The 25,806-nt window shown below is 39.7% G+C and overlaps 1 protein-coding gene across 3 annotated transcripts in view; it reads right to left on the bottom strand.

The window, feature by feature from the left end:
- Positions 1-25,806, bottom strand: part of SEMA3A (semaphorin 3A) — a 265,980-nt gene that overhangs the window by 79,127 nt on the left and 161,047 nt on the right. For all 3 annotated transcript variants that reach the window (XM_056573400.1, XM_056573403.1, XM_056573401.1), the window contains exons 5-6: positions 20,046-20,139; positions 6,323-6,442 (exon numbers count right to left, since the gene is read on the bottom strand). In XM_056573400.1, coding sequence (XP_056429375.1) covers positions 6,323-6,442; positions 20,046-20,139 — 214 coding nt within the window. The remainder of the gene's footprint in view (positions 1-6,322; positions 6,443-20,045; positions 20,140-25,806) is intronic.

The following is a 25,806-nucleotide window of genomic DNA, read 5'->3' as shown; positions in this document are numbered from 1 at the left end:
ATGATGGCTTATTTTTTGTGCCCCAAATTCTACGAATTCTACAAATTACGTCAGTCATTCTACCCAAAAATCTACGGCAAAACGGAAAAAAAATCAATGTGAGACAAAATAGAAAAAAAAAAAAACGTAATTTTGTAACTTTTGGGGGCTTCCGTTTCTACACAGTACATTTTTCGGTAAAAATTAAACCTTCTTTTTATTCTATAGGTCCATACGGTTAAAATGATACCCTATTTATGTAGATTTGATTTTGTTGTACTTCTGGAAAAAATCAAAACTACATGCAGGAAAATGTATACGTTTAAAATCGTCATCTTCTGACCCCTATAACTTTTTTATTTTTCCGCGTATGGGGAAAAATAGGGCTAATTTTTTGTGCCGTGATCTGAAGTTTTTAGCAGTATCATTTTTGCATTGATAGGACTTATTAATCGCTTTTAATTCATTTTTTCATGATATATAAAGTGACCAAAAATGCACTATTTTGGACTTTTGAATTGTTTTGCGCGCACGCCATTGACCGTGCGGTTTAATTAATTATATATTTTCATAATTCAGATATTTCCGCACGTAATGATACCACATATGTTTATTTTTATTTTTATTTACACTGTTTTTTTATGGGAAAAGGGGGGTAATTCAAACTTTTAATAGGGGAGGGGTTTATTGACTTTTTTTTTCACTTGTTTTTTGTAGTGTTATAGCTCCCATAGGGACCTATAACACTGCACACACTGATCTTTCACATTGATCACTGGTTTCTCATAAGAAACCAGTGATCGATGATTCTGCCGCTTGAGTGCTCATGCCTGGATCTCAGGCACTGAGCAGTCATTCGGCATTCGGACAGCGAGGAGGCAGGTAGGGACCCTCCAGCTGTCCTGTAAGCTGTTTGGGATGCCGCGATCTCACCGCGGCTGTCCCGAACAGCTCCCTGAGCTAACCGGCATGGTTTCACTTTCATTTTAGATGCAGCGTTCAACTTTGAACTCTGCGTCTAAAGGGTTAGTAGCATGCGGCAGCACGATCAATACCGCGCGCCATTAGCCACGGGTCCCAGCCGTTGTTAGAGGCCGGGCCCAACCCCACTATGACGCGGGGCCACAGATCGGGAGCGGACTCAGGGAGTACAGGTACGCCCTGGGTCCTTAACAGGTTAAAATGCTATTTGAGCCACAACACTATCTCAGGGCAGGGCCATGAACCCCTCCTCCCGAGATATGACCCCGTCCTGCAATCTAATAATAAGTCATACACAGTACTCCCAATTACTATGCTGCATAAATATAACACAATACACAGAGTATTCAATAAATGTATGGGGATTATGGGTACCTTATACTAAACTAATGTGTAAGGCGGTATATGCAATAGTATTCAAGGCTATAGTATGTACAAGGTCATAATGCAGAACGAGTTTGAGCATAATCTAGCCAAGAATAAAGGTTAAGTAAAGACATCCCATAGTGCAAGCATAGCAAACCAAATGAGATCCAGTGATCCAGATGATAGAGCAGGAACGGGGCCCCTGAAATCCCTTATTATTAGACTGTAGGGCAGGGCTCGGGAGGAGGGGTTCATGGTCCTGCCCTGAGATAGTGTTGTGGCTCTTAATGCACATTTTAAATGTTTTTAATTGTCTATGTGACCATTATGCATGTTGTTTTTTGATATTTCATAAAATCATGGGATATTATTGTTAAAGAGGTTATCCACGATAAAGTGATTTTAGTCTGTACCTGGCAGACAGTAATGGACATGCTTAGGAAGGATCTGCACATGTCTTGGGGCTAAATGGTTATGTCATGAGATTACCATAACACTGTGGCTAGCTTTTTGTGAACTGGTATTTCCTGTTTGACTTTTCTTTTTTGACTACAAATCCCACAATTCCATTTTCCTCCCTCCCACACACCAGCCACCCCATCCATTGAAACATAAATGAGCTGCATCCATTCAAAAGACCTGTGGTTTTCAATCAGGGTGCCTACAGCTGTTGCATTAGTTGCAGATTGATCTCTCCCCCACAAAGCGATCACTTCACCCATTGAAGCAGACAGGCTCCCTGTCATCAGCTGACCAGTGAGTCAGGTCTTGGCCGCATTGCAACCTGGAAAATCTGAGACAACAGTCATTTTGTATGCTGTTAAAATAAATATTGGGGTGAAAATCACAGAAGAATTGTGAGAAAACCGTCACACACAGGTACAGACACTATATTATGAATACCCCTTTAATTCAGGGGGGTGCACTTTATATTCAGTGGTTGCTTTTTTTTGGAGAATGTTGTGTATGTTTTCACTGAGGGCAGCACCCCGTTTCAATATTGTGGTTGAGCCCCCCTGTTTCTGTGTATGGAACTACTCTAGCTAAGGCTTGAAAAAGACTACATATGGGAAATTGGCCTTGTTTTAAATCTACAAACCTGTGATCTAGTCTGAAATAGAACAGGGTAAAGTGGATGCCATGCTTGCAGCTGTCACTTTAGCCTGTGTGAAGAGCAGAAGGAGAGGTCAGTGAGGGGTGTGCTGGCAATGAGAAAGGTGATGAGGCAGATCTGTATTATTTCTCCTGTCCCTATAACACTTCAGATGACCCCAAAAGCTGTGGTATCATGGGCCTTTGTTCACATTCCACTCACCCTTTTAAGCACTCAGAAAACATACTGTACTTACACTATGGTTGTCACATGTGAGGGATTCTTATTCTTTTCAAAACAGAAGTAAGGAGCACTTGCTAATCTAATCATTCCTCTGCATCTACTGTAATTCAGTTGTTTATTGACTCCATGACCTGGTAATTTAACCTCTAAAATAATGCAGTCATAGTTTATCTAAGAGGTTATCTAACACAAAGTTTTAAGATTGACAAAAATAATAAAAATGCACAAAGGTATTCTTTGCCTCTTAAAAAAAAAAAAAAAAACAGGAATAATTATCAATAATAAATAATATGTTGCCCTGAATACGCAAAAAGTTAAATAAATAAATGAAACTACAAGCGCTCATACATATTTGTTAAGGATAACACACAAAACAAATACATTTTTAAATATATATATATATATATATATATATATATGTATACACACAAATTGATTTGTTTTGTGGAAAGGCAGTAAAACATGTAAACATATGCACTAATTTAAAGGTTACATTAAAAAAAAAAAAAAAAAAGACTTGAAATGACCTTGGGAAGATAACCAGCCAAGGCAAAAGTTAACAATTGATTATAAAGCTATTGTAGGGGAACGGGGCCGGATCAAGGGGAATATACTGTATTTTTGCATTATACGGTTTTCAGTAAGAAGATCATGTTTTATTTGTATAAACCAATACATGTTTTTTGTAAATGTTTGAAAAAAAAAATGTAACCCTTTAAGGACCAAGGCCATTTTGACCTTAAGGACCAGGCCAATTTTCATTTTTGTATTTGTATTTCGTTTTTTTCCTCCTCTCCTTTTAAAATCCATGAAAAAAATACAAAGTAAGATCGGTGATCCACTGATATCACCCGGCTAAGCAAGGCTACATCATTGAATTGGCCATCAGGTGGCAGGAGGCAGGTAAAGGGACCCTTCTCTGCCATTTTGGCTCACAAAACCCCTGTTCCTGCTCTTGCTTCAAAGCCACTTAAGGATTCAGGGCGTACAGGTATGTCCTTGGTCCTTAAGTACCAGGACACAAGGGGGTACCTGTATGCCCTTCATCCTTAACAGGTTTAAAAAAGCAAACACATAAAAAACATGCTTACCATAAGGGGGACATCATAAAGCATACAGATAAATAGAAATGGTAAAATATCATTTTTTTCCCATTCCCCCCCCCCCCACAAAATAATATTGCAATTTATTTTTTAAATGCAAAATCAACAGTACAGAAGTGACATTCATGGCAGTGTTTTTAATTTTATTATTGACTAATGGTGGGGGGGGGGGGGATCTAAAATTCTGATTTCTTTCTGTGAAATTCCAGATCATTGGATTTCCATGACTTTAGGTAGTGGATTATTCCCATAGTTATCATAATTATTATTCTAATCATATACCACACAATTGGTATACCATCTGGATGATTTATTTAGACCCTCTAAGTCCTATAAAAGATGTTTATTTTCTTAACATTTAACTTCTGTTCCTTTTCTGTCGGTTCTTTAGAACTGAATGCTTTTCTCGAGTTTCTGAAGACATGTCCAGTAGTTGAATGTCTCTCTTTAACACCTTTGTAATTGATTAATGAACATAAGTCTGATCTGCATACCATGTGGGGCTTCATTTCATGCCGCATTCTATACAAACACTCTAGGAAGTATCAAGTGGGTTGGCCTGAATCACTGGACCATAGGACACATTGTGTTTCTGTTACTATAGTTATTTCACACTTAACCTTCAACATTGCTTTATGGTAGGATAGATTTCTTCAATTTGTCTTCAGCAGATTGGAAAAACAGACTCAAATGCCGCAATGGGCTTTTATATCCCACACACTAATCCAATTGTTTTTGCATTCTACAAACTTTAGGTCAACAATCAAGCTGCCGCCAGAAACTAATTAATTTGCAAATGGGTCTTATTTTCACAGGGGGAGATCTTTACAAAGTTATGTCAGTTAAGCCAGTCACACCATGGTGACATGCATTGTCACGACATCCTCCTTCTGGTACATCTCTTAACTTCCCCCATGGACATGAACTCAAATTATCCAGTGAACAGTAAATCTGTATTGAACACCAGCTGAAAGTTCAATGTGGTGGTCTGAATGAAGAAGATTGATCAATGATGGTGAGAATCATGTCTGGTATGTGTGTGTTCCATTTGACATTGACATTTCAAGAATAATGCTCTTTCTTATAAAACCAAAAAGCACAAAGTTTATTGACTCGGCTATACTTTTTTTCAATATATTATCTACGCATTCACATTCAAGAAAAGAAATCGCTACCTAAAGCCACCTTATGTAAAAAAAAATAATGACAGAATAATATAGTAACAAACAATAGTATTGCTGATCAAAATAGATATTTACGGAAAAGATTCAACAGGCTTCTAGTAATTATGTCACATAATACAGATTTCATATGCAGGCTTAGAATGTACCCAACCTTGCTAAAAACAAGTAAAATAGTTTACATAGATATATGTCTGTCATTACATGGCTCAGCTTTCTTACCCTTTCTATGCTTTCCAAGTGAGCAAAATCAACAGGTCCCCTATGGATATGACCTATGTAACTAAGTCAGTGCTTTCTACAGAATGCCATTCCAATCCCATTAGAAATATTCCATAGAGCCCCAATGTTTTATTCTCTGGGGGTCTAGAAACCTTTTTAATACAATATTATAAATGCTTATCTACATGTTAATTTTAGGACTATTTAATTTATTGAATACAATTAAATTAGTGCAATGCAATGCAAATATGGGTATTTAATGTGAATTTAGTTCCAAAAGGGTACATTGTAAAATCTCACTTCTGTAATGTCCAACCTATCTCACCCTAATGTTGGTTATGCAGTATGTACATGAGGCACAAATATTGGCCATATATAATGGGCTTTTTTACTTAAAGGGTTACTCCAGTGCTAAGACATCTTATCCCCTATCCAAAGGCTCCAGAAAAATAAACAGATTTGTAAATTACTTCTATTAAAAATTCTTAATCCTGCTAGTACTTATTAGCTGCTGAATACTACAGAGAAAATTATTTTATTTTTGGAACACAGAGCTCTCTGCTGACATCATGACCACTGTACTCTCTGCTGACATATTTGTTCATTTTAAGAACTGCTCTGGACAGTTCCTAAAATGGACAGAGATGTCAGCAGAGAGCACTGTGCTCATGATGTCAGCAGAGAGCTCTGTGTTCCAAAAAGAAAATAATTTCATCTGTAGTATTCAGCAGCTAATAAGTACTAGAAGGATTAAGAATTTTTAATAGAAGTAATTTACAAATCTGTTTAACATTCTGGCACCAGTTGATAAAGTTTTCAACCGGAGTACCCCTTTAATATGCATGAAGGCCTAAAAGTAAAAGTGTATAATTATCAAATACAGATTTCAATAAATAAAATGCAGCAACAAAATAAAAACACAACTATTATCTGATTAATTGTCTTAAAAAAGGTGCATAGCATCAATAAAACTAAAGACTATCCTAACAGGAGCCATTTACTTCAATATTTTTCCAAAAACCTAGTAAACTGGATAAATCTAACAAATAACGAAGCATTCTTGAGATTTTTAACAATTCTCTATGGTTTATTCCAGAACTTATAATCTAAGTGTTTCCACATCCACTTTGTTTTATAATAGGTGTTCTGCTTACCATTTAACCATCTGGAGTCATGCTGCTCCGTTCTAATTGGATGATGATTTCCAAGCGTGCGGAAAATAGCAAAATCTCTTCCCATAAAATCTGCTGCAGTCCCTGAATACAGCTCCCCATCTGTGAAATGAAACAAAAAAAAATCAACAATTTATATTTTTTTGCCAGCTCGATCATATTTAAGACCCACAATGTTATAACATGACTTATGTCCTTTGTAAAACAGCTACAGCATGCTCACTTTTCATTCAGAAATGTATATAGTTTAGTACACACCAGATGTCCAACAAACTTTTTTTTCTTTCATTTTCAATGTTGAACTGTGATATTTTATATTCACCTTCCTAAACACACTTTGGCTAGTGTCCCACTGAGGTTTTTTCCCACAAGCAAAAACGCCAGGAAAAACTGCCAGTAAAAAGCCTTCAGGTACCACTCTGTGGGTCAGATGCTGAGCGCCCAGTCAACAGAGTGTAAGGAGGTGATGAGTGATGTACAGCATCACTACTCACCTTCCCAGGCCCTATATAGTATACAGGGGTGTATAGTGTACCCGTGTATACTACACAGGAGCCGAGAATCCTGTCACTATACTGACAGGACTCCATGCTCCTATAGCCCCTTTGGGCGATATACAGTATATACAGCTATCTATAGATAGCTGTATATGGTGTATACAGAAGACGAGGTCTGCTTACCTCCCTCGCTCCCTGTCCCCGCCGGGTCGGTGTAGCTCCGCCTCCTAGTGATAATGTAATTGCAGAGCTACAGATGGGAGCCAAGCTGGTAAGGGTGTGAGGCTCTGTTCACATTGTACGTTTTGTAAAATGTGAACAGACCCTTCTGGCAGTGTCCTCCCAGACAGGGAGACTCCAGCTGTTGCTAAACTACAACTCCCAGCTGGGCTTGCTGGGAGTTGTAGTTTTGCAACAACTGTAGGCTCTCTGTTTGGGAAGACATTGCATTATGGGCGTTCTCCCCAGCGGAGAGCGCCAAAAATGTCCTAGCCAATTTTTTGTGTTTCTTTTAGTTCTCGTTTCAGATCCATGTATGCAGAGGATTATGCGGATGAACTGTATTTTTTTTTCTTTTAATAAAATGGCTAACCAGGGCTGTGGGGGAGTGTTTTTTTAAAATAAAAAACTTTTTCCAATGTGTCGTGTTTTTTTTTTTTTATTGAATTTTCAGGCTTAGAGGTGCAAGCTGTCTTATTGACGGACTCCATTACTAAGCCAAGGCTTATCGTTAGCCCCAAAAACAGCTAGCGCTTACCCTGCAATTATTACCTGGTACCCACCGCCACAGGAGTGGCGGGAAGAGCCAGTACCAACAGGCCCAGAGCTTCAAAAATGGCGCTCCTGGGCCTGGTTAGGACATTTTGCAATGTCTTTCCAAACAGAGAGCCTCCAATTAGAGATGAGCGAACTTACAGTAAATTCGATTCGTCACGAACTTCTCGGCTCGGCAGTTGATGAATTTTCCTGCATAAATTAGTTCAGCTTTCAGGTGCTCAGGCGGGCTGGAAAAGGTGGATACAGTCCTAGGAGATAATTTTTTATAATGAAATGGCCCCTTTCTACATGTTTTATATTGCTGGCTAGATTTTTAGTTATCTGCCCACCCACATAAATTGATCCCTGTTTAAAAATTACTAAAAAATGTTGTTCTAAAAAATAGAAATTTTGTTAAATACAATTTTTTCCATCACTACTGTATCTTTTTTTTATTTATATTTTTTAATGGTACCCTACAAAATGTAACAAAAAAAAGGTATATCCATCACTTTTTTGGATTGCTAAAGTCCAAAAAAAGAATAAAAACTGCCTGCAAAAACGCCAAAGTTAAAGCCCACATGCCATTTTTTTCTTAGCGTTTTTTCATTCCCATAGACTTCTATGGGAGGAAAATGCCAAGATTTTCCCGAAAAAAGTGCCATACTCTGAATTTGAGGATGTTTTTGAAAACCAGCCTCTGAGCCCAAAAAGCTGAAAAACACCTAAAGGATTAAAAAAAATCCAAAATTAAAAAAAAAACGGAAAGCGGATCCGGCATTTTGCAGTTCAATATTGACTTGCAGCTAACATCTGGCCGCGGCGTTTTTTCACAGAAAAAACACCATGCAGCAAAATGGGCATTTTTATCAGCATTTTTGCATGAAAAACCTCAGTGGAATTCTAGCCTTACATATATAAAATCCACATGTCTGCTTTTCTAACGATGGTTCATAAAGTTACCTGTATCATTTGCCATCAAGACAGAACATGCACACAGCCAAATGTATTCAAGTTTAATCCAAGGCTACAAATAAGAGTCAGTTCACACCACATTTTACATACACTTGGCAGAATATCTCTGGAAACAGAAATAAGGTTTCTGTATGTTCTGAACAGTATCTATAGACTTCTATGGGGAGGAAATTTGCCAAAAGTATCTAATTTTGCCAAATGTCTGACAACTTTCCATGTGGATAATTCTGTCTAGACAATTTATTTTGTATTAAAATATAGGCTGCAGTATGCATTTGGATCTGTCTGAAGACAGAAAGTAAATACAAGGTTCACTTTCCCTTCAAAGAGTAAAACAGATCTGTCAAGTGGATGTCTTATGGCATGCTTGGTACTTTATGGGTGAAAGGTTAGGGTACTGAAAATTTATTCATATGGTATGCAAGTGGCAGAAGTAGTTACTAAAGGGTATTAAAGAGTACCTGTAAATAAAATAAAACTTTTAATATAGTGTTCCTTGTGTAATTAGCAGACACTTTCCCGTTCACTTGCTTTTAAAATGATCAACATGAATATGTTTAAAATGATAGAAAAAAAATGGCCACTAGGTGACTCTGTTCTGGTCCCTGCTGCTATTAATACAGTGAGTTTGGTCTCCTCCCAGCCTGGCAGGATACCAAACTCAGGAAGTGAGTTTCATTGACAACTGTACAAAGCCTCATTGAAAGCTACAAAGAGCCTCATTGAGAACTGCAAAGAGCCTCACTACACATGCAGAGAGCCTCACTGAAAGCTGCACAGAGCCTCAGGTCTTCATCACAGCACTGCAACAATGTGAAGGCGGAAGTGATCCCCCACCAGGCTTCAGTGATGTCATGCCTGCTGGGAAATGCCCACTTTCTTCTGCTGGGAGATTGCACTATGTGGGCAAGAAGAATGGTAAGATACACAGCTCTGATTTTTTTTTTTTTAAAGGGTGGGAGGGGTATAAGGAATACAGCCTGAGTTAGTTTAGAACAGTTTATTTAGTGACAGGTACTCTTTAAGGTGAAAAAAAAATCTAATCAACTGATACCAGAAATTTATACAGATTTGTTATTAACTTATATTTAAAAATATCTATCAAGCCTTTATCAGCTTTGGTATGTCCTGGAGGAAGATGTATAGTTCCTTCCATTACAGCACGGTGCTCTAAGCTGCCACCTCTGTCTGTATCAGGAACTGTTCATAGCTGAAGCAAACTCCCAGGTCAACCCTCTCTTGTTGTAGAAGTTGCCAAAACATACAGAGGCGACAGGTGGAAGCACCACGTCAGATTTGAAATAACTTTATAACTATGTCCAGAAAGCAGATCTTAGGTACTAGAATAATTAAATAGTGGTAATTTACAAATCTGCATAACTTTCTAGCATCATTGGAGAAACAAATGCAGGTGACACTGAGGTCAACCATAATTACCTGATATCATTCCGTGCTCCCATTCTCCCGCTATCTTCCTCTGTATCTTCCTTTACAGGGTCGACTTTGTGCATGGGTGGAGCATCCTGACATCATCGCTGCTGCTTCTCTGCTGGGTTCTGCTGCTAGCAAACAGCAGCGGTGATGTCAGGAAGCTCAGCCTATGCTCCAAGTCAACCCCTGATCGTAGGATAATGTACAGAGGAAGCTAGTGAGAGAACAGGAGCACCGAACAGGATCATGTAAGTATGGCTATGATCAGTGTCACCTGCACTATCTGTCTGTACCGATAGGTTAGCGCAGGTGACACTGATGACAGATTTCATTTAAGGGAGAGCATATGACTAATATCCTTCAAAAACAATTAAGTAAATCTTCGTTTGAACACAGCCTGACAAAAAGTGCAAAGGTCCAAACAGCTGGAAGCCAGCATCAACCCATACTTTACTGAGGGCACCATTATATATATCTGGTGATCCGCCTCAGTTTCTCTCCGGCACGGTAGAAAAGCAGAGTAAAACTGATGATAGAAGTAACCCCATTCATTTGAATGATACAGTTCTTAATTGGGACATTGGGTTTCTGCACATGCTGAATGCATCTTGCAGTGTTGCCCATCTGGCCTGCAGAGATAACTTGCTTCCGTGCCATAGAGAACTAATGAACTTTACCATCAGTTGTGACATCAATTGTCACATAAATTATTTGTTGTAGCCAGTTTACTGAGCCGGATCACTGGATTTTTGTAACAACGCCCCTACTCCTGCAATGTCCTATAAATTTTGACATGAAGTTACATATTTATCGGCACTGAGAGATCCAAAAAGGCAATAGTTAAATTGTCAAGTAAATGAAATATAATCAAAAAGAAGTAAATTAGGATTTTTATTAGGCTCATTTCAAACTGCTTAGGAAGAATGGCAGATCCAGGTTTCATTGTATTGAGGTTTTCATTACCGCTATTAAGTCAAATTCAGTTATCTGAACAGTCCAGAGATAATTAACTAGAATATAAATAATGAGCAATATTAAAATAAGAGAATTAACTTTAAGAAAAAAAAAAGTATTTAAAATAGAAAAATGAGATCTACATGACATTAAGCAGGGATATGGAATTAAACAGGTTCACATCAAAGGTTGGTAGTACTATAAATGATCCGGCTTGCTCAGCATGAGGTATATGATCAAAAATGTACCAGCACTGCAGTCTTATTAACAATTTGTGTGTGGGTTTTAACTTGATGTACAAAAATACCCATAATTACAGCTTTGCCCATGTATTTTTATGAAAAACACATAAAACTTGAATCATTGAAGTGACTTTGATGTTTTGCTCAACCTTTATATAACCTTATCCCTGTTTTGTTATCACTTACTCCACAGGCGTCTGAAAAAAAAAAAAAAATCGATGGAACTTAATATAAAGGATCAGCGCACCTTCTCGTTCCTTCACTGCATGCATAAGGTCAGACAGAATGGCTCAAAACAACAATGAGAGCCTGCACACAATAAAAACTATGTGCACTAGATAAACTTGTCACATTATATTGGTAAATTCCTATGATATTATTGATCCACAAAACAGTCAGCTAAGTATGACATACCATATTTGTTTTCCTGGAATGTTTAACAAATGGTCTAAGTATTGGAAACTGCAGTTCAATGTCTTAAAATAAATAGCACATTTTGGGAAATAATCCTCAGTCTGAATCTGATATTGGCAGCTCTATGGTAGCCAGGATTTCAGAAAAGAGGGATAAAATGGGTATTCCTGGGAGAATTGCTTTTCTAATGGTACTTTGGCAGGTGCTATAAAGAAAAGACCCTATACTTATCTTTCTTGTTAGTATATTGCCATTCCATGTGCCAACCCCAATCCTGGAAGTGATGCACAGTGGGACCAAAGCTCAGTAATACTGACAGGGAGAAGTGAGGAAGGTAAGTATAGGGTTTATTCTCTTCATAGCCCCTGCGTGAACACCGTTACAAAAAACAAATCTCCCTTAAATAGCCCTTTAACCCCTACAGGACCCATGACGTAACGGTACGTCCCGACACCCTGGGTCTTAAGGACCAGGGACGTACATTTACATCATGGGCAGTTCTAGTCCCCGCCGTGCGCCGGGCGGGGATCGGAGCGGGATGCCTGCTGAAATCATTCAGCAGGCATCCGGTGCAAATGCCCATGGGGGTCGGCAATCACGGCAAATCGCAAGTGAATTCACACTTGCGACTTGCGCGATTCCGGGTCATTACGGGTCTATAGTGACCCGGTGACCCGGAATAGAAGGGGGATCGCAGGTGTCTAAGACACCCAGGATCCCCCTGAAGCGATAGGAGTGAGGTGGCAGGGTTGTCACCCCTCCTATCCCTGCTCTTGGTGGTCTAGACGCGACCACCAATAGCAGGCGGTGGGGTTTACCTTCGTTTTCCCCGTCCTGCCCTCCCACAATAGGCGGGGCAGGACGGGGAAACGACGGGGACCGGCGCCGAAGATCCACTTACCGATCCGGGCGGGCGACGGAGGCTGCGGGCGACGGAGATCGACGGGCGGCAATGACGTGCGGCTGGATCCGACGGAAGCCGGTGAGTTGCCTAGCAACATCTGGAGGGTACAGTTTGAGACCATTATACAGTGGTCTCTAACTGTAGCCCTCCAGATGTTGCAAAACTACAACTCCCAGCATGCCCAGACAGCTGTTTGGGCATGCTGGAATATGTAGTTTTGCAACAGCTGGAGGGCTACAGTTTGAGAGCACTATATAGTGGTCCCTAAACTGTAGCCCTCCAGATCTTGCAAAACTACAACTCCTAGCATGCTCAAACAATTGTTTGCTGTCAGGGCATGCTGGGAATTGTAGTTTTGCAACAGCTGGAGGACCACAGTTTGGAGATCACTTTGCAGTGTTCTCTAAAACTGTAGCCCTCCAGATGTTGCAAAACTGCAAATCCCAGCATGTCCAAACAGCAATCAGCTGTCTCGGCATGCTGGGAGTTGTAGTTCCGTACATCCAGCTATTGCATAACTACATCTCCCAGCATGCCCTTCGGCGATCAGTACATGCTGAGAGTTGTAGTTTTGCAACAGCTGGAGGCACACTGGTTGGAAAATACTGTTAGGTAACAGAACCTAACTGAAGGTTTTCCAACCAGTGTGTCTCCAGTTGTTGCAAAAGTACAACTCCCAGCATGCACGGTCTGTCAGTACATGCTGGGAGTTGTAGTTTTGAAACAGCTGGAGGTTTGCCCCCCCATGTGAACGTACCGGGTACATTCACACGGGCAGGTTTACAGTAAGTTTCCTGCTTCAAGTTTGGGCTGCGGCAAATTTTTCGCCGCAGCTCAAACTTCTAGCGAGAAACTCACTGTAACCCGCCAGTGTGAATGTACCCTAAAAACACTACAGTACACTACAATAACACATAATAAAGAGTAAAACACTACATAAAAACCCCCTTACACTGTCCCCCCAATAAAAATGAAAAACGTATTGTATGGCAGTGTTTCCAAAACGGAGCCTCCAGCTGTTGCAAAACAACAACTCCCAGCATTTCCGGACAGCCACTGACTGTCCAGGCATACTGGGAATTTAGCAACAGGTGGAGGCAACCTGTTTGGGAATCACTGGCATAGAATACCCCTATGTCCACCCCTATGCAATCCCTAATTTAGTCCTCAAATGTGCATGGCGCTCTCTCACTTCGGAGCCCTGTCGTATTTCAAGGAAACAGTTTAGGGCCACATATGGGGTATCTCCGTACTCGGGAGAAAATGCACTACAAATTTTGGGGGGCTTTTTCTCCTTTTACCCCTTATGAAATGGAAAAGTTGGGGCTACACCAGCTTGTTAGTGTAAAAAAATTAAAAAACGTACACTAACATGCTGGTGTTGCCCTTTACTTTTTATTTTCACAAGCGTTAAAAGGAAAAAAAGACCCCCAAAATTTGTAACGCAATTTCTCCTGAGTACAGAAATACCCCATATGTGGGCGTAAAATGCTCTGCGGGCGCACAACAAGGCTCAGGAGTGAGAGCGCACCATGTACATTTGAGGCCTAAATTGGTGATTTGCACAGGGGTGGCTGATTTTACAGCGGTTCTGACATTAACACAAAAAAATAAATACCCACATGTGATCCCATTTTGGAAACTACACCCCTCATGTAATGTAATAAGGGGTACAGTGAGCATTTACGCCCCACGGGTGTCTGACAGATTTTTGGAACAGTGGTCCGTGAAAATGAAAAATTTTATTTTTCATTTGCACAGCCCACTGTTCCAAAGATCTGTCAAACGCCAGTGGGTGTAAATACTCACTACACCCCTTATTAAATTCTGTGATGGGTGTAGTTTCCAAAATAGGGTCACATGTGGGGGGTTCCACTGTTCTGGCACCACGGGGGGCTTTGTAAACGCACATGGCCCCTGACTTCCATTCCAAACAATTTTTTTTCCCAAAAGCTCAATGGCGCTCCTTCTCTTCTGAGCATTGTAGTGCGCCAGCAGAGCACTTGACGTCCACACATGGGGTATTTCCATACTCAGAAGAGATGGGGTTAAAAATTTTGGGGGGTCTTTTCTGCTATTAACCGTTGCAAAAATGTGAAATTTTGGGGGAAACACACATTTTAGTGAAAATTTTATTTTATTTTTTTACATATGCAAAAGTCGTGAAACCCCTGTGGGGTATTAAGGCTCGCTTTATTCCTTGTTACGTTCCTCAAGGGTCTAGTTTCCAAAATGGTATGCCATGTGGTTGTTTTTTTTTTGCTATTCTGGCACCATAGGGGCTTCCTAAACGCGATATGCCCCCCGAGCAAAATTTGCTCTTAAAAAGCCAAATATGACTCCTTCTCTTCTGAGCATTGTAGTTCGCCCGTAGTGCACTTCAGATCAACTTATGGGGTACCTCCATACTCAGAAGAGATGGGGTTACAAATTTGGGGGGGTCTTTTCTGCTGTTAACCCTTGCAAAAATGTGAAACTTGGGGGGAAACACACATTTTAGTGAAATTTTTTTTTATTTTTTTACATATGCAAAAGTCGTGAAACACCTGTGGGGTATTAAGGCTCACTTAATTCCTTGTTACGTTCTTCAAGGGGTCTAGTTTCCAAAATGGTATGGCATGTGTTTTTTTTTTTGCTGTTCTGGCACCATAGGGGCTTCCTAAATGCAACATGCCCCCCAAAAACCATTTCAGAAAAACGTACTCTCCAGAATCCCCTTGTCGCTCCTTTGCTTCTGAGCCCTCTACTGCACCCGCCGAACAATTTACATAGACATATGAGGTATGTGCTTACTTGAGAGAAATTGGGCTACAAATATAAGTATAAATTTTCTCCTTTTACCCCTTGTAAAAATAAAAAAATTGGGTCTACAAGAACATGCGAGTGTAAAAAATGAAGATTGTGAATTTTCTCCTTCATTTTGCTGCTATTCCTGTGAAACACCTAAAGGGTTAAAATGCTGACTGAATGTCATTTTGAATACTTTGGGGGTGCAGTTTTTATAATGGGGTCATTTGTGGGGTATTTCTTATATGAAGACCCTTCAAATCCACTTCAAACCTGAACTGGTCCCTGAAAAATAGTGAGTTTGAAAATTTTGTGAAAAATTGGAAAACTGCTGCTGAACTTTGAAGCCCTCTGGTGTCTTCCAAAAGTAAAAACTCGTCAATTTTATGATGCAAACATAAAGTAGACATATTGTATATGTGAATCCAAATTTTTTTTATTTGGAATATCCATTTTCCTTTCAAGCAGAGAGCTTCAAAGTTAGAAAAATGCAAAATTTTCTAATTTTTCATCAAATTTTGGGATTTTTCACCAAGAAAGAATGCAAGTTACCATAAATTTTTACCACTATGTTAAAGTAGACTATGTCACGAAAAACAATCTCAGAATCAGAATGATAACTAAAAGCATTGCAGAGTTATTAATGTTTAAAGTGACAGTGGTCAGATGTGCAAAAAACACTCTGGTCCTAAGGTGTAAAATGGCCTGGTCCTTAAGGGATTAAGAGTAGTTTCACACACAGACACTGCACCGAGGGGATCTCCGCTGCGGCACTCTGCTATCATTACTGCACAGAGCACACTCGCTCTGTGTGTAATGACCGGAAATACAGGGGCCGGAGCATCGTTATGTAACGGCTCCGACCCCTCGTGATGTCACGGCCCGCCCCCTTAATGCAAGTCTATGGGAGGAGGCGTGGTGGCCGCCACGCCCCCTCTAATAGACTTATATTGAGGTGGCGGACCGTGACGTCACGAGGGGGCAGAGCCGTGAAGTAACAATGCTCCGGTCCCTGTATTACCCGTCATTAAGCACAGAGGGAGTTTGCTCTGTGCAGTAATGATAGCGGGGTGCCGCAGCGGAGATCCCAGGGGTCCCCAGCAGCGGGACCCTGGTGATCTGACATCTTATCCCCTATCCTTTGGATAGGGGATAAGATGCTAGGGGCAGAGTACCCCTTTAAGGACTAGACCCATTTTGGCCTTAAGGACCAGACCAATTTTATTTTTGCATTTTCGTTTTTTCCTCCTCGCCTTCTAAAAATCATAACTCTTTTATATATCCATCCACAGACCCATATGAGGGCTTGTTTTTTGCGTCACCAATTGTACTTTGTACATCAATTATTTTACCATGAAATGTATGGCACAAACAAAACAAATATTTATTTGGGAAAATTAAAAAAAAAAACACAAATTAGCAAATTTTGGAAAATTTTGTTTTCACGCTGTACAACTTACGGTAAAAATGACATGTTTGCTTTATTCAGTGCATCAATACAATTAAAATGATACCCATGTTATATGCTTTTCTAGAATTGTACAGCTTAAAAAAAATCTCAAACTATTTTAACAAAATTAGAATGTTTGAAATTGCACTATTTTGACCACCTATAACTTTCTCATTTTTCCGTATACTGGGCGGTATGAGGACTCATTTTTTGTGCCATGATCTGTAATTTTTATCAGTACCACGTTTGTTTTGGTTTCACGTTTTATAAATTTTTATTAAAAAATTTGGAATAAAATGTGACAAAAAAGCAGAAATTTTGGACTGAAATGTTTACATTTACGCCGTTCACCGGACGGGATAATTAACAATATATTTTGATAGCTCAGACTGTTATGCACATGGCAATACCAAATATGTTTATACATTTTTTTAATGCTTTTTTAGGGGGTAAAACGGGAAAAACTGACATTTTACCTTTTTATTGGGGAAGGGGATTTTTCAATAAAAAAAAAAAAATTACTTTTTATTTTTTTTGATGCTTTAATAGTCTCCATAGGGGATTATTTATAGCAATCATTTGATTGCTAATACTGTTCAGTGCTCTGCATAGGGCATAGCACTGATCAGTGTTATCGGTCATCTTCTGCTCTGCTCTGCCTCATCTCAGACTAGAGCAGAAGACCCCGGGAGACAGCCGGAGCCAGGTGAGGCGACCTCTGGCCGCCATGCTGAATGATCGGATCCCCACGCCAGCGCTGCAGGAGATCCAATCAGCCATTCAAAGTACCGCACTGCCGCAAATGCCATGATCTGTATTGATCACAGCATCTGAGGAGTTAATGGCAGACAACCGTGTGACATCCTGCTGATAGCAGCAGGGACCTGCCATGCATGACACGAGCACCGGTCCGGCGCTCACGGTCATAACAGCGCGTAAATGTGCATCATGGTGCATTAAGCATGATGTACATTTACGTCCATTGTCATTAAGGGGTTAAGAACTTAATTTGTACAGCTCAGAGGAAAACAAAAAAGGAGGGATATCATTTAAACCATTTAGCTTATTAAAGAGTTAAATATGGTTGTGAAAGTAAATGTTTTTAATAAGAAACTAAACACAAGAACAATGGGGGCACAATCTGAGGTTAGTTATGGGGAAGATTGGAAACAATGTCAGATATCATTACTTTATTATTTTAGTAGTAGATGTTTGGAACAAATTTTCAGCAGATATGGTGTGTAAATCCAGAGTAAATAAATGTAAGCATGACCAGAATAAACATATATCTATCCTAAAATAAAATAAGGGCAGGCTAGATGGACTAGGTGGTCTCTTTCTGTCACCAATCTTTTGTTAAATGTTATTATAACTTGAATAGATCACGTAAATAGTTCTTATACTGTATGACAGTTTCTGAGCTAACAATATGTTCTGTGCTAAGCCACAAAGCCTTCATAATTAACTATGAATGTTAAAAATAGACACATTGGGCATTGGATTACAATAAGTGTGGTAGTAACCATGGAAATGGTGCATGGTTTATAGTAAGACACAAATTATATAACAACAGTGTATGTGTTCATATGACTAATAACTCGTTGAAAAGATTTTATCTACTTATCTATGTACTGAAGTAGGTTCACGATAACAAATTCTCACAGGAAATTGTAGGGTTTACTAACACAAAAAGTATAGTTGGAAATGTTAAACATTCATTTACACCATTTGTTGTGAATGAACCTTCTTTTCAAACATAAAGCTGGTAGGTGACTGAAATGATCCTTGCAGGAAACCAGTCTGTAGTTATTAACTGTGAAATATTCAAAGAAATGACTGCCATTTCAAGCAGGAAGGTCAACAATCGGCTTGAAGGAAACCGTCCCTGGAATGAGGGAATTACAAAACCAAATGTAACCGGAGAACAGATGTATTCTCACTTACACATTAAATTGGATGCATTGTTGTAAACCATTAATTGCTAAAAACTGTAGCAAAACTGCAAATTATACTTTAAAATAAAACAATACATCTTTCCATAAACTGTATGCAGTTATACAATTAGGATTATAGTTTGTACCCTTGGTCAGTTTGTTGCACAACAAGGACTGGTCAATTCTTTTCCTACTATTCACTAACTGAAGAATACATTTGTTTAAATTAGACCCATTTTGTAAAACAAATTAGTAACTAAATGAATAAATAAAACAGAATTTTCTGCCCCAGTTTAAATATCTTTAGCCACTTAAAAGGAAACAGGGTTCACTTACCGTATTTTTCGCCGTATAAGACGCACATTTTCTTCCCCAAAACTGGGGGGGGGGGGGAAAGTTGGTGCGTCTTATACGGCGAATACACACACCTATCGCGGCGGTCCCTGCGGTCATCAACGGCCGGGACCCACGGCTATTACAGGACATCACCGATCGTGGTGATGCCCTGTATTAACCCTTCAGACGCGGCGATCAAAGCTGACCGCCGCGTCTGACGCGAAAGTGACACTAACCCAGCTGCTCAGTCGGGCTGTTCGGGACCGCTGCGGCGAAATCGCGGCGTCCCGAACAGCTTACAGGACACCGGGAGGGACCTTACCTGCCTCCTCGGTGTCTGCTCCGTGCCGGGATCCCCTGCATGGCCGGCGCTCTCCTTCCACATCATCACGTCGTCGCACACGCCGTCCCGTCATCCAATAGGAGCGGTGTGCATAGCGACGTGATGACGGCGACGTGATGATGGCGACGGAGAGCGTGGATCCCGGGGAAGAAGACGTCCGGAGCGTCGGGGACGCGGCAACAGCGATAGAGCGACATCCAGGGCATCGTGACGGGTCCGGAGTAGCGGGGACACGTGAGTACTACCTCTTATACCAGTGGTCTTCAACCTGTGGACCTCCAGATGTTGCAAAACTACAACTCCCAGCATGCCCGGACAGCAAACGGCTGTCCGGGCATTCTGGGAGTTGTAGTTTTGCAACATCTTGAGGTCCGTAGGTTGAAGATCACTGTTGGGTCCAGAATCTTTTTTTTCTAGATTTTGCACCTTTAAAATAGGGTGCATCTTATTTGCCAATGCATCCAATAGGGTGAAAAATACGGTACGTGTTCTTGTATTACCTTACTATAAAACTTAATAAAGCTTTACTTTGAAAAAAAAAAAAAAGGAAACAAGGATAATTCTCTGCACATGAAAAATGGTCACTGTATACACAATACATACGGTGCTTTCCATGTTTGTCATTCCTTTAAAAGTCATACAGATGGACACATGGAGAATGTGGCACAATGTGTGTACTTACCAATCAAAATTGATGCAGTTAACAACTTTGGGTCATAAGGACTCTTCCCTCTACCATTTTCAAAAACGGAATCCACAAGCTTAAAAACGTTATCCTGGTAAGGGGAAAAAAAAGTAGATACTGTTATTTTTTCAATTGAAAATAAGAATAAAAATACAGATGTTTTAAAGGAAAACTGTCAGCTTGCTCCCCAGCACTAACCAGCATTACTGGTTGGTAGTGCAGGGGACACTGATCAGTTTGATGCTTACCATGCCCAGATCGGCCTGTCGTTCGGCTGTAATCTTCTATTTTCGGTATATGCTAATTAGGTGCTAACTTGCACCGGCCGGGCTAACTGGCACTCTGATGTCAGCTTTTTTGGCCGCAGCACTGCCCAGCTCATCAATATTCCTCCCCTCCCTCTGCCTCTTCATTGCAGAGCGGGGAGAAGAGGGAGAGGCGGAGGGAGGGGAGGAATATTGATGAGTTGGGTGGTGCTGCAGCCAAAAAGGCTGACGTCAGAGTACCAGTTAGCCCGACCGGTGCAAGTTAGAACCTAATTAGCATATACCGAAAATAGAAGATTACGGCCGAACAGTAGGGCGGATCCAGGCAAAGTAAGCATCAAACTGATCAGTGTCCCCCGCACTAACCAGCGGTACTGGCTGGGAGCAAGCTGACAGTTTTCCTTTAAAATTAGCTTAATATAGTTTATTTCTTCTGTATGTGTATCCATTATTCTTCACTAATTTTATAATATAGCATCATACCAAGGAAATAAAGGAAGTCCAGAACTCCAACTAATAATTATGCTGCTCCAAATGCATAAAAAACAAAAAAGCAACTAAGTATATATTGTGTTCCAATTTCTATGCAGAACCGTGTGTGTGTTCCCATTGCTATAGACTATGTGGGTGTGATTCTGACCATGCGGCCATGAGTTACTTCTTTACTCTGAGCCCAGTTATATTAGGGTTAAAATAATAACTGCAAACTTTGTTACAGTATTATAATAGTGGTAAGACAATGGGCCTCTACCCAATAGTTTACACTGTAAACAATGGCTTGATTTTTATTTCTGCAACAGATTTTAGATTCTTGCATAAAAAAAGACACAAGCAATGTGTTGAATTGCCTGAAAACAAAATGGACACAGCCCCATTGATAGGTGCTAACCCCTTTTCAAACATGCCGGGTATGCCTCGATTCTCTGCTCCAGACGGGTTATAAAATGTTAAACAAACACACCCTTAAACCAAAATAGTTTTACATCGGAAAAATAAAAAACTTTAAATAAACATGTTGTCTAAGGTATATGATACAAATTTATAGCCTGTTAGGGTGATAAAATACCAAAATATACCATGGTCACCTGATTTATCCTCATGCATCAAACATCGCTGCCTTTGTTAACTTCCCTAAATTGCATGCTTTAGAGAACTTAAAGGGGTACTCCGCTGCTCAGCGTTTGGAACAAAATGTTCCGAACGCTTAGAGCCGGCAGCTTGTGACATCACAGCACCGCCCATCATGATGTAGGACCCACCCCTCAATGCAAAGTCTATGGGAGGGGGCGTGACATCTGTCACGCCCCCTCCCAAAGACTTTCATTGAGGGGGCAGGGTGTGATGTCATGAGGGGGCGGAGCTATGATATCACAAGATCCCGGTGAAGGCTCTAAGCGTTCGGATCATTTTGTTCCAAGCGCTGAGAAGCGGAGTACCCCTTTAACTGATCAGCAATGGTGGGCACAAGACCATTGAGGTCACTGAAGCTGCAAAGTGTTCAGGCACGTCAAAGCTGCAGAGAAGTCCTGGCCTCTGCAGGAATAAACAGGTGAATATTGTGTGTTATATTATTTTATCACCTTGGCTTTTTTTTTTTTAACCCAAGCAATGCCATTTAATGTCTAAATTTCCTTTAGGCTAGCTGCTATTTTGCTAATGCCACTAAGGAAGGCTTAAAATGTATTGTACAATCCCTGAAGGTCTACGAGACCATTAATGAAAATAATCTGACCATGGTAATTACATTTGCAACACAAAGCAGCAGATATATACCAGATATATAGCTAAATCCCAGCGTGAGATATAATGAAGTATATACCAGCATCCTGCATTTTGCATTGCACATATTATAAAGTGTCCAACATTAAATTATATGCTGTGCCAGCACCCTAGAATTTCTGCATCAAGTTGTACATTGGATTGGCACTTTGCGTTTTAAGCCTTACTAATAATTATTATAATTAATAGCAATCTTTCCAGTGGCTATCAATTTAAATCAAGAGGAAGGCCATCCTTTTCAATTACCGTTTCTCCCGTATTAATGCAACGTGTTACATTAAAGGAGGGAATAGCTATTAGAGTGAAATGAGCGGAAAGAATATTGAGTGTTTATATGCTTCAGTTCGGCGCTGACATGTGAGGTCTATTTCTGTATCATATAACCGGCATCATCATAACTGGATGCACACTCTGAAGTGATTCACAAGGAGGCCCACAGGACCAAGCAATAAAAACATTTGTCTCTTTTGCCGCATTCCTTTCTTTTCAAGTTGATTAAAGGAGACATGTTGGAGAGCATGTTAGAGAGCTTGCAGAATACCATGCTTTACATTACCGCACAAAATGGTACAGAACAGAAAAGCCACCACAGTGCGTCAGGTCAGAGGGCTTATAAGGTAAAAACATGGAGAAGGTGAGATGTAATGATATTAAAATTGGTGAAAAATATCCAATGAAATATGACCTGTAGGTTAAATATTCAGCTTATGCATGAGATATCATATTTTATTACTTAATATAAAATGCACTGATAACTTCAGTTTAATCAGTTATATCTGGGCTTGCAAAAATCCCTTAACTCAGCTGCTACATTAGTATATTGTATAGTTGTGTACTGTATACACAGCACATGATGTAAAAGTATTCCAGAACAATGAACCACATTAATAGAAACACTAAATTGTATGCTCTCCAATGGAGCGCTCGAAGAAAACTAGGGAGGTACAGTACCCACACAACTTCAAGTCACACAATACAGTAGCGCTGAATGAGGTCGTCACAGTCACAGCCTTCAAAAATATATCCGAACTGCAGATTTCTCTCTCTTGAGAGCACTGTTTGGACCCTCTGAGGGGTGTCTCAAATCTGATAATATCTTGGGTAGAGGTGTTATTTTAATTTTTTTTATTTCAGATTGTTGTGAAGGTGTTTTTTTTATTGTGTTTTATAAAAAAAATAACAGTTTATATAGTTAAAAAAATAAACATAAAAAATACAAACAACTGATTATTTGGGTTTTTTGTGCAGGTTTCAGGAAGAAATGTCATGTAAGAAAATCTGTCACTTTTGAACTTTTGAATAAAATCCTTCCTGACATGTCACCTTTTGCATTATTTATGGTTAGGATAAACAACCTTGTCTATTATTGTTCATGTGCTCAGGAGAAATTATATAAGGAGAATACCTTGACTTATAAATTCATCCCCCACTTATTTAGTGACATCCCAGCATTCGATTTTAGGTAAAAGTATTGGCTAGTTTCTTTCTATACATCTATTGTTCTGTGTTGCCTTTGCACATGAGCTCAGGGTTTATATAGGGATAGATTGGTATATGACAAATTAGTTTGGGGATTTTTTTTTTCTTCATGGAACATGGAACATGGTAAATATGAGTGATAGCCCACCTAAATAGCTATTCTCCAAACGTGCACATAATGAATATTGTCAAAAACAGCTTAAAAAGAAAAAAAGACAAGCTGGAGTCTACTTCTGATGTCTCAGATGTTTTGAGCAGAGATGGCTAGACAGTATATAATCTATATGCTGCTTTAAAGGGGTACTCCGGCGCTTAGACATTGTATCCCCTATCCAAAGGATAGGGGATAAGATGCCTGACCGTGGGGGTCCCGCACGCTCCGGGGACTGATTTTAAAGGGGTGCGGCATACAAGATCACGGGGGTCCCCAGCGGTGGGACCCCCGTGATCAGGCATCTTATACCCTATCCTTTGGATAAGGGATAGGATGTCTAAGCGCCGGAGTACCCCTTTAAGGACTCAGTTGCACTGTTGTTTAAGTGATTTTTTTGAATACCAGTTTCCCCCTTTGAACAGGATTATACAATTTACTATAATATGAAAAAAGCTAAGTAACTAAAACATTGCATAAGTATTAGAATCCAAGGACTGCATTAACAGCTTTGGTGGTTATCAATAGAACCAGTTATATTGCCTATAACCAGCTTAGCTGAGCTCCTATAATGCAGTAGGTTGGTTTGTCATTTCTAGGAACAACTATCTCCATACAGGCATGTAAAAGAAATACTGGCAAATTTAAGCTCTGTAAAGAACCAGTAAAGCAGTTTAGCACTTTATTTTGGATTGTTATTTAGGATTTACAATGAATTTGCAACTTTGCTCAACTTTCCTTATGTTAATGTATTTTTACAACATGACAAATATGAACCTGCCAGGGCAATGCTTCAAGCCCCTCAGCTTTTGGCTACTTATCAGTGGCTTGCCTTGTTTCCAGAGATTTCAATGACTCCATTGCACTGGCGCTAGTAAATCTGTCAATAGCAATGTTAATGTGTCAATATTCAGACTATAGCATGTACGCAATCCTTAGCTACTTACTAATTTATTCCATAATGCAGGCTAAGAATGCCTAGAACAGGCTGACATGCTACTGCGAAGAGCAACTGCATAAGATTTATGTGCTAGATCCAGTCCTTGCACAGCAGGTAGCCATGAGTCCACATTCTTACCATTCTGCATAGAATATTAAATGGGTACTCCGGTGGAAAACTTTTTCTTTTTAAATCAACTGCTGCCAGAAAGTTAAACAGATTTGTAAATTACTTCCATAAAAAAAAATATTAATCCTTCTAGTACTTATTAGCTGAGGAAATTATTTTCTTTTTGGAACACAGAGCTCTCTGCTGACATAACGAGCACAGTGCTCTCTACTGACATCTCTGTCTATTTTAAGAACTGTCCAGAGTAGGAGAAGATCCCCATAGCAAACATATGCTGGTCTGGACAGTTCCTAAAATGGACAGAGGTGTCAGCAGACAGCACTGTGTTCCAAAATGAAAATAATTTCCTCTGTAGTATTCAGCAGCTAATAAGTACTGGAAGGATTAAGATTTTTTAATGGAATTAATTTACAAATCTGTTTTACTTTCTGGCACCAGTTGATTAAAAAAAAAAAAAAAAGTTTTCCACCGGAGTACCCCTTTAACCCCTTAAGGACCAGGCCATTTTACACCTCAGGACCAGAGCGTTTTTTGCACATCTGACCACTGTCACTTTAAACATTAATAACTCTGGAATGCTTTTAGTTATCATTCTGATTCCGAGATAGATTTTTCGTGACATATTCTACTTTAACATAGTGGTAAAATTTTATGGTAACTTGCATCCTTTCTTGGTGAAAAATCCCAAAATTTGATGAAAAATTTGAAAAATTAAGCATTTTTTTAACTTTGAAGCTCTCTGCTTGTAAGGAAAATGGATATTCCAAATAAAAAAAAATTTGATTCACATAAACAATATGTCTACTTTATGTTTGCATCATAAAATTGACAAGTTTTTACTTTTGGAAGACACCAGAGGACTTCAAAGTTCAGCAGCAATTTTCCAATTTTTCACAAACTTTTCAAACTCACTATTTTTCAGGGACCAGTTCAGGTTTGAAGTGGATTTGAAGGGTCTTCATATTAGAAATACCCCACAAATGACCCCATTATAAAAACTGCACCCCCCAAAGT

Source organism: Hyla sarda, chromosome 4, assembly GCF_029499605.1.
Source record: "Hyla sarda isolate aHylSar1 chromosome 4, aHylSar1.hap1, whole genome shotgun sequence".
Taxonomy (NCBI): Eukaryota; Metazoa; Chordata; class Amphibia; order Anura; family Hylidae; genus Hyla; species Hyla sarda.
This window is presented reverse-complemented; position numbering and strand designations above follow the sequence as displayed.